This window comes from Peromyscus eremicus, chromosome 12, assembly GCF_949786415.1.
Source record: "Peromyscus eremicus chromosome 12, PerEre_H2_v1, whole genome shotgun sequence".
Classification (NCBI taxonomy): domain Eukaryota; kingdom Metazoa; phylum Chordata; class Mammalia; order Rodentia; family Cricetidae; genus Peromyscus; species Peromyscus eremicus.
In genome coordinates this window covers 77,517,737-77,527,087 of record NC_081428.1, presented here as the reverse complement: position 1 = coordinate 77,527,087, position 9,351 = coordinate 77,517,737, and the positions used below count along the sequence as shown (strand labels likewise).

Genomic DNA, 9,351 nt, shown 5'->3' with positions numbered 1-9,351 from the left:
TGGTCACCAGGTAAGGATGGAGCAGCGCCTAACGTTGGTTCTGGACTACTCCCCAGCAGAGGCTTGGCTATCAACACTGCAGATGGACTGAGGGGAAGGAGAGGCACTCAGAGAAGCCTGGAAAGGGCTTCCCTTTACACTGAGGCCTTGATTTCTGGCACAACCTTATATGTGAGTATCAATCAGACCATCAAGGGACATCTATGTGGGCCTAAATTCCACTCTTACCAGCAATGAACAGAATAAGATTGGCAAAAAAGGGAGAAAACCAAAGTCAATATCTCCCTCTATCAAAGTCATTGTTACAGGCAGGCTGGACCAACAACCACACTCCTGTGCTGAGAGGGCGCCAGGCCTTCAAGTTGAGCAATACCCAGTCACTTACAGTGGGCAATTATCTGAGTGTTTAGGATGCTTCCTATCAGGAGACTTTGACCAAGGAATCAACTACATGGTTTCAACTCCTCCATTCCTGCTGTGGGAATGGGTGAAGGCCAAGCATTCAGGTGGTGTGCCCACCAAAGCTGGCTCTGCTCTCCCACACTGCTGGGCAGTGTACTTGCCTCAGGATCAAAAGCATGTGTGCCCTTGTTTCTTTTGAGAGAGGGTTTAGGTGTGCTGAGCAAAGCTCTGCAAACCTTGCTGAGACTATCATCCTCTCTATGGGGACCTCACAGGAAGCTTCCTCCCAATGCTGCCCTCCCTGCGCCTCTGCTAAGACACCTATTGTCCTCTGGACCTGCTGGTGTCTGCATGTTGCAGCCTTGGCTCACAACCTCCCTAGTCCTGCTCTGGGTGTCCTTCCCTAGGCCTGGCTTCCTTGTCTGATTTTATACATCACAGCTCTCCAAGCAGCCAGGCATCACTGCTGCACCTCCCACCCACTGCTCTAGGGATGTGGCACTCTTTCATGTTGCTCAGGTTGAGAGGACAGAGTCCAGAAGGGAAGGACACCAGCCACAGGAGACAGGTGGTGACCGTGGCGGCAGACTGCTAGCGCCCAAGGAGGTGTACTTCTGGGCTGGCCAAAGTCCCTTAACTATGCACTGTCCTCAATGACTCAATGTAATGACAAATATACTAAGATTCTGAAACTTCTAGTCCAAGGGCAGTGAGATCTTCCTAGGTGGGATCCAGCCAGACCTCAATGGTGGGCAAGGAGGCCACTGTCACCCAAGATGCCCACAGTCACAGCCTCTGATGATCACTTCAAGGAAGTTCTGAGGTTCCCAGAAGCACAAAAGGACCTTCCCACAGCAAGTGCTGCCTTCTTGAGAACCTGAACACACCCACCAGGATCCATGCTGGGCCCCAGCAGCTCTCATCTACGCCAAAGCTGATTAAGGCACTTAAGTGGCTTGTTAACACAACCTGAAAAGTTTGTTTCCATCCTGATTTAGGAAAATAAAACAAAACAAAACAAAAAACAAAACAAAAAACCCCAGTAATACTGCAAATGTCTTCATGAATACATAAAAAAGTAAAATACTTAAGTTTTCAGGAATAAAATAAATGCTAAGCTTAGCTTAAATTACATGACCTTGTGGGTCAGCTTGGCACTGATAAAACACGATAAAACCTGAATACTGATTCTGGATTAGACCTTTCCTTGCAATAACTCTAAGTGTATACACACACACACACACACACACACACACACACACACACTCACACACGTCTGACTTCACCTCCCTAGGATGCTCAAGGGAAAGAGGTCTACAAGACCCTTTGAACTCAGCTAAGAGTGGCAGTGGGTCAGTGGTACAGTGAGAAGCCACAAGCCCAGGCCAGACACCTGGCTGCAGACCTTACCCCAGGATGGGCCTAAAAGGTCTGTGTGAAGGTCTAAGACCTGACCTGTGTTTTTGGTTAGGATGCCAACAGGTGCCTGTGGTTTCTGTCCTCAGCCCCGTACTGCTGGGACCACCTCAGCCATCTTCTCTTCAGTGAGATCATTTTCCTATGCTTCCTTCTGAGATCCACTTGCTGCCTACTGCAGTTCTGCGGACAGACTGTGGCAGGCATCATGAAGGGCTGGGGTACTAAGGGGATGCTGTGAGGGTATGCACCCCTGCCCACTATACCTGCTGGATCTAAGGTCTTTGAAGGGGGGGAATCACAAGGGCAGGAGGAGTTAGGGTGGGGCTGGGGGCCTGGACCACTCAGCTTCTTGGTGAGGTATTGGTCTCAAGTTCTGAGATGCCAGTGGGCAAGTCCTGGCTTCCTACATCTGCTTGGGCACCCCCTGTTCCCTGGGCTCCACCCTCCAGCAGCTCTCGGGGGTCCCTAAGGAAGACTACCATGACTGTAATGTTGTCATGGGAGCCCCGGTCACGGGCCACAGCCACTAGCTCCTCAGCAACATGCAACCCGATGCCCTTCTGCCTGATCAGGTGGCTGTGGACAAGACCCGAGACTTCTTGGTGGGGGACAACATCGAAGAAGCCATCACAGGCAAGCAACAGGTAGTCTTCTGAGCCTGTTAGCTCTCGGGATGCTGCATCTGCCTCACCAGACACATAGGGCTTCTGGAAGACGTCCCCTGGGAAAGAAGAGACAGAGAGTCTTGTTTCCTACTGCCCACAGGCCCAGGACCAACCTCCTATCACCATCCCCACACGCATGGAGGTGCAGAGCCCAGCTGGCTCTTGAGGGGTCACCTCCTGGTGCTTCCCACCCTCTTGGGAGCACAGTCATCATCCCCCAGCTCTACAGGAGCAGTTCTTGCTCCAGGAATGGCTGCCATCCCCAGTGTGTCCAGAGATAAACAGCTACAGCAGCATAAAGACAGGCCACGGGGAAGGAGCCAACAAAGACTCTTTAGGAAGGTGAGAGGGCAGACGCCAAACTCCCAAGGACTAGATGGAGGTGGAGTTGTTGGAAGGGGCAGGTGTAGTGTCTGAGTTGGGTCCCAGCAGTGGTGGCATACAGAGGAAAATGGACCTTGAACATGGTTTTTGGAGGAAGAAAAGAACCATTGGTGTGAATGGGCTGAAAGAAGAACCTCATCTATGGAATATTTAACCCTGGCTAGGGGTTTCCTACTATATTTTAGGGGGGCCTAGAGAGGGCCCCTGACTTTCTGTTTCTACTTTATTATTATTGGAGACAAGGTCTCTAGCCCAGGCTGGCTTCAAATACCCTATGCAGCCCAGGATAACCTTGAGGTTCTGATTCTCCTCCATCCACCTCCTGAACGCTGGGATGGACTACGGCTAAGGAACTGCGCCCAGGACTCCTTGTGTGCTGGGCAGGCACTCTGCCAACCGAGCTACACCCTTCCTTCTTAATAATTTCTGGACTTTAGAGTGTGTGACAGTACTCACAGTCAACACAAGCTGCACCCTGAACCCAAGCCTCTCCTGGGAACAGCGACCTGGTCCAACCTTCTCAGTGCCAAGGAAGCAGCTGGGATCCTGGAGGCAGCTGCTGACACTCCCCTAGACTGTGCCGAGCTGGGGTCCACTAGGTTGGGTGGATCACATTCTGAACACGGTGTTTTTAGTTTATCCTGGTTTATTTAGAGGCAGCTCGACTGTATGTCTAGGAGGTCTACATGCTGTGAGTACTTGAGGAACACAGTTCCGCCCTAAGTCCCCGAGTAAGCCTGCGGCTCCCCACCCTGCAGCTGCCCCACTGTATTCCCTTACCAATGGCTCTAGACACTGCCAGGGTCCCGTTGACTCTCCAGCAGTCCATGAGAGAAACAAAGCCACCCAGTGCTTCAATACGTTCTTTCTCATCCTGCAAGAGACAGTCATAAGGTGGGGACTTGAGTGGGGGGAGGGGCTCAAATGTTACTATATAAATAGAACCTAAGTCAGTCCTAAGACACACTTGAAGCCAAAGTACTTGAACCAAGTCAAGAGGCTTAGCTAGATATCCAAGTCAGACATCATTAAAACAGGGTCAACTGTAACTAACCTCACTATCTTTTAGCTGTGGGAATGGTCGGTTAATCAAGAAATGGGGCAGCATAGAAGGGCCAGCCATGTAAGCCATGATGTGTCTCTAAGCAGGGGTAGCTCAGACTTGGAGGGCAGATCCCTCAACTTTAATCTGGGGCTTCTAGGTCTACCTTGAAAACTGCTGGGTGAAGTGTGTGCTGTGTACAGAAGGCTACAGGACAGGGCACACACTGGAGCCAGGCCGTCAGAGGCAGCCCAGTGTGCAGCCCTTGGTCACCCCTCCCCACTCAGTCCTAGGCACTGTCTGTTTGCTAGAAGGTCATGGCGTTCCAACCCTAACTGCAAGGGGATGGATAGAGGCGTGGTCTAGCCACTAGTATCTCAAAACTCTCTTTGGTTCTGTCAGTCCCCTCTGGGGAGCAGCCTTCCAGATGTAGTTTGTCTCCTGGAGGCTGGTGTATATACCCTATGCCCTCTGGGGCAAGGCATCTCCTAGATGAGGGAGGTCACGCATATCCCTATTTTATTTGTTTTAGAAATCACATCTTCACATCTCCCTTGGGGCAGAACCCTCCTTTCTGAAGCTCTAGGTTCTGAGATATTTGGCTGTGGGAACAGGGCTTAACTGGGCACCAGGGCCAATGATCCCCACCATGACAAGCAATTTGGAAATCCCTAGCGAAGGCCTCAGTGCCGACAGGCCCATCCAGTCTGCACCGGTGACAGCACCAGGATTTAGAGTAATGTGCTGAGCTGGTTGGCCTTGCAGAGATTGGCCCTAGCCTGGCCCTTCTTCCCTTTCCTGGATCCCTCCTCGGTCTGTACTGACCACAGCCTTGCCCTATGCTCATGCCTGTTCCAGGTGTAAGCAACTCATCCTTGTCTGTTTCCTCTGACACCCTCCCCTGGTTCCTCCTGCTTTATCCTCCCCACCTCCTGAAACAGCCTCTCTGCAGCTGAAGCTAGATGGCACAGCAGTTGCTATGAACAACCACAGTACCCTTTTCCCTGGTATCAACAAGGTTTCAGTGCCACTCAGAGCACCTCGGCATCCCGGTGGACTCTCAAGGCCCTTTCCCTACCTCTTCAAAGCCTGGACTCCTCCTTCCTGAGGCCACTGATCTGTAATTGCAGATGCCATCGACAACTCACAGCCCACTCTTGAGACCAGACCTCAGCTTGCCCTCTAGTGGCCTGGCCTTGATGAGGGTTGGTAGTGACTCCTTGTAGAGTTTTTCCACTCTGCAGGGCAGTGGTGCATCATCTGTTCTCTCCCATCACTGACTTGCTGCAGTGTCATCTGTCTTCACGACGCAGCCCATGCCTCATGTGCTTTCTCCACAGTACTTGACCTGGGTCTTACACGCTCACTGCTGTGCCCTGCTTCTCCACCAAACAGAGTGCCTGGGCAGAGGGTACGAGGTCCCATTTCATCATCGTGCTGCCTCAGCAAAGCATCCTACGAAGTAGACACTAAATGCCGGCTGGCCTAACTGAGCCCAGGAGTGGGGTGGGTTCTGTTTAGACAACTGCAGGATAAGAAGCCATCATGAGTCCCACAACCCCAGAGTCACTTGTGGTGCTTGCTGGGCCTCTCTGAAGCTCTGCAGGCTGCCAGGTCCACATGTTCCTGTTGTGGCTCTGGCTCCAGCAGGGGTCTTTGTACAGACGTCTAATTGATTTTCTGGCCGTTGGCAGGCAGTGACAGGGATCACAGGCGAGAGTGGCAGGATGGGGAAGGAGCTCGGATCTGATCTTGGCTCTGGCAGGCTACAGGTCAGCAGACACCTGACCCATAGGTATGCTTCTGCTGTGCAGACACTAATTCCATCTTCAGCCCATGCCATCAAGGGACTCTGTCTGACAGACAAACCCTCAGGCTCAGAAGGGTTAAGCTAGGACTCAGGACTGGGTGGAAAAAGGGGCTATTGGACACAGCTTGCAGGTTTTGGAATAAAATATCCAGCTCCTGGGCAAAGGTTGGTATGCATCCAGAACTGGTTATAGTTTACCTGCCCAAGGAAGGAGGACCTGTCAGGGAGCAGATATCAATCCCTGGTAGTTGTGGTGGAAAGAGAGTGGCTGAGGCTATCACCTCAGCTGTGTGCTCTGGATAAGTGACTGAACCTTTCTGAACCTTGGTTCTCTCTTCTATACACTAGCATGAGCACATGTGCCTCCCAAACCAGGAGCCACATCTCTGCCTGCTACCTGTCCTTACACAACGGAAGAGGGATGCGTGGGGAACACGGCCAAGTCCTCAGGCAGGAGCTGACCTCCCTAACATGGACACAATGCCCACAGTCAGTGCAAAAAACAGGCAAAGGACAGACAGAGGAAAAGAATGCAATGATCTTGAACTTTTGAAAAGATATTCAAGAGCTGGACAGATGGCTTAGTGGTTAAAAGCACTGGCTGCACTTGTAGAGAACCCAAGTTCAGTTCCCAGCACCCACATGGTGGCTCATATCAGCCTGTAACTACAGTTCTAGGGCATCTGACACCCTACCTGGCCTTTGCAGATACTGGGCACAAATGTAGATCACATACTTGTGGGCAAACACTCTTGCACATAAATAAAACAATGAAATTTTAACAACAACAACAACAAAATATGCTCAGATTTACTCTGGAAGGCTGGGTGTGGTAGCTCACACATGTAATCTTAGCACCTGAGAGGCAGAGGCAGAGGCAGAAGGACTGTCTCAAATTTGAGGTTAGGTTGGGCTATACAGCAGGTTCTAGGCCAGGCAGGGCTACCTAGGGAGAACTTACCTAAAAAACAAACAAACCAACCCCTCCCCCCACAACTAAAACAAACTCACTCTGAAAGAAAAGAATGAGGTATTCTTGCCTTCCAGCTGGTGTTGAACAATTTCCTTCCAACTGAATCAGACCCTTTTGGAGGGAGAGAAGCTCACTGGGTTTTTAAGGTTTGGGGAGCCCAGAATGTTGTGCAGGAAGCTGCAGGGATGATGCCTTCATGAGCCTGGTGTAGGTTTCCCATGATGCAGCTTCAAGTTACTTGTAAGTAATCCTAATAAACGCCTGGTTCACCCACTAGACTTGGGGGAGGTGACTCTGGTTTGCCACCAATACTTTATCTGGAGTGAACAGGCATCTGTTTACTTCTCTCCATGAAATGCCATGGAGCAGATGGGCAGACTCCGTGGACTGCTGAGACTGTAGACAATGGACTCTCAGCAGCAGCAGTGCTCGGCTCAGGCTGGTCCAGGCTGAGGACGGAAGCTGGGCAAATTTCCAAGACTAGTATGTCTGCCGTGACTTAGCATCCTTACTCCTGGAAACCTGTTGTGCAGACACCTGAGCTTGAACCATGTGATGTACATAGTTACCATTGATGCCACCTTTCAGAACGGGAAGAAGAGAATCTTGGTGAATGTCTGTGACTTGGGGCCTGGACTGTGAATGGAAGGCCACGCTATGTGTCTGTAAGAAAGGGTGGGAGCTTTGCGTGCTGATGAGGGAGGTCCCAGCTGTACAATGAAGTGACACAGGCAGAGAGGAGGACAGGGAAAGCAGGGCTGGGCAGGTGGTGTAGAGGCATTCCTTGAGTGTGCATTCCCTTTCTGACTCTAGGAGAAAGTCTAGACATGTTTGTGAGATCAGAACCTGAGCACTTGGAACTCATATGTCCAAGGTAAGGACCTCAAGACTCAAGAGGCTGAGTGGCTTGAGAATTCTGTTATTCCAGGGTACTCTCCCCATTGAAGCTCCGGGCCTGAGACCTTCCAGACTCTGGGCAGTGTGGCCTCCTTGCTCACTCTCAGCCAGCGGCCTGAGACCTTCCTGACTCTGGGCAGTGTGGCCTCCTTGCTCACTCTCAGCCAGCGGCCTGAGACCTTCCAGACTCTGGGCAGTGTGGCCTCCTCGCTCACTCTCAGCCAGTGGCCTGAGGTCTTCCAGACTCTGGGCAGTGTGGCCTCCTCGCTCACTCTCAGCCAGTGGCCATCCGTTCTTTGACTGTTACTGATGCAGGGTTCTCTGCTGGCCTGAGCGCAGGCCCCACAGGCCCATTGCTGGGTTTGCCTGTTAGGGCACAAGGTCCTGTTCTTGCTTGAAACTCTGGGCTCCCAGGAAGGGCTCACATGGGACCCCTGCCCTTCTGCAGGAGCACTGGGAGTCTTCTGGATCCTTTCGTACTTTCTGGTTTACCCCAACAATACTGTGCTGGGGCCTCCTGGCATTCCACTTCCCCGTGGGGTCCCCAGACATGGGTCCCCAACTGGGGCTCAGCACAGCAGGAGTCTGAGAATGTCTTAAGCTTGGATGAAGGGCACCGCTTACCTGTCGCTCGGGTTTGTGTGGCTCCATCAGCTTCACTACCTGGCCCTGCTGTACCAGAATGACCTGGGAGTCTCCGAGCCAGGCAACGTGCAGGGTTGCTCCTGTGATGAGTGCACACACACCTGTGGTGCCGCTCTGCAGTCGCTGCAGGGAGAGAGGGAGACCATGGAGAGTCGAGGACTGAGGAGGAAGGCGGTCCTCCACAAAGGAACCCCACAGCCATACTCAGGCTCATTTTCATGCTGTATGGAGAGGACATGTACCACAGGACCCCCTTCAGACCCAACGCTGGAACTGGCAGGATGGTCTGCGGTGGCAGGAAGCAGACCACTGATACTGAAAACGGGCATGGAAGGGCAGGGGTGGGCGGGGCCACAGAGAGCAGGACGATTTAGGCATGACCAATACTGAGGTGGGGCTTCACGAGTGTACGCACAAGTCAGACTTCTTCAACTGCACATATGCTCGAATTACATCTCAGCAAATCTGTATGAAAAAATAAAAGGCTGAAGGTGCAGATCAGTGGTAGACCACTTGTGCTACCCACGTGAGGCCCTTAAGTTTGATCCTGACCAAGAAGGAGGCAAGGGAAGGGAACTGAACACCTGCCTAGGAAACGTCTTCCTCTATTCTGAGGGGTAACCCTAATCTCGGTGGCCTGCTGGATGTGACGGAGGCCACTAGGCTGCCCCTAGAGTTTTAGATGTTCCACAGCTTTCTGCTGAGAAATAGACTTCAGTTCTGCTGTATTCCACTAAGGTCTTTCGGCCGGTGTATGATGATTGAGAATCTCTCTCCAGTGTTCTGTTATTCCAGGGTGGCCTCTACCAGTGAAGCTCCGGGCCTGAGGTCTTCCAGACTCTGGGCAGCGTGGCCTCCTTGCTCACTGTCAGCCAGTGGCCATCTGCTCTTTGCCTGCCGCTGTTGCGGGATTCTGGGCTGGCCTGAGCACAGTCCCTGCAGGCCCATTTCTGGGGTTGGTTTCTTAAGCATCTAAAGCATCAGTGTCTCAATGTCAAAAATGGCCACAGCATTTGACCCTGTCTTCACTGCTGCTGGGAGGCCCAGTGAGGTCGGTTTTAGCCACAGAGGAGAGGCCCATGGTCTTTTTTCATAAACAAGGGCCTCGTGCCTA

General features: G+C 52.1%; 1 protein-coding gene across 1 annotated transcript in view; it reads right to left on the bottom strand.

Annotated features, from left to right (window-relative positions):
- Positions 1-736: 736 nt before the first annotated feature.
- The window catches only part of Ppm1f (protein phosphatase, Mg2+/Mn2+ dependent 1F), a 30,514-nt gene continuing 21,899 nt past the window's right edge, over positions 737-9,351 (bottom strand). The window contains exons 6-8 of the mRNA XM_059277467.1: positions 8,217-8,360; positions 3,651-3,744; positions 737-2,542 (exon numbers count right to left, since the gene is read on the bottom strand). Of these exons, the coding sequence (XP_059133450.1) occupies positions 2,163-2,542; positions 3,651-3,744; positions 8,217-8,360 (618 nt within the window). The 3' untranslated portion in view covers positions 737-2,162. The remainder of the gene's footprint in view (positions 2,543-3,650; positions 3,745-8,216; positions 8,361-9,351) is intronic.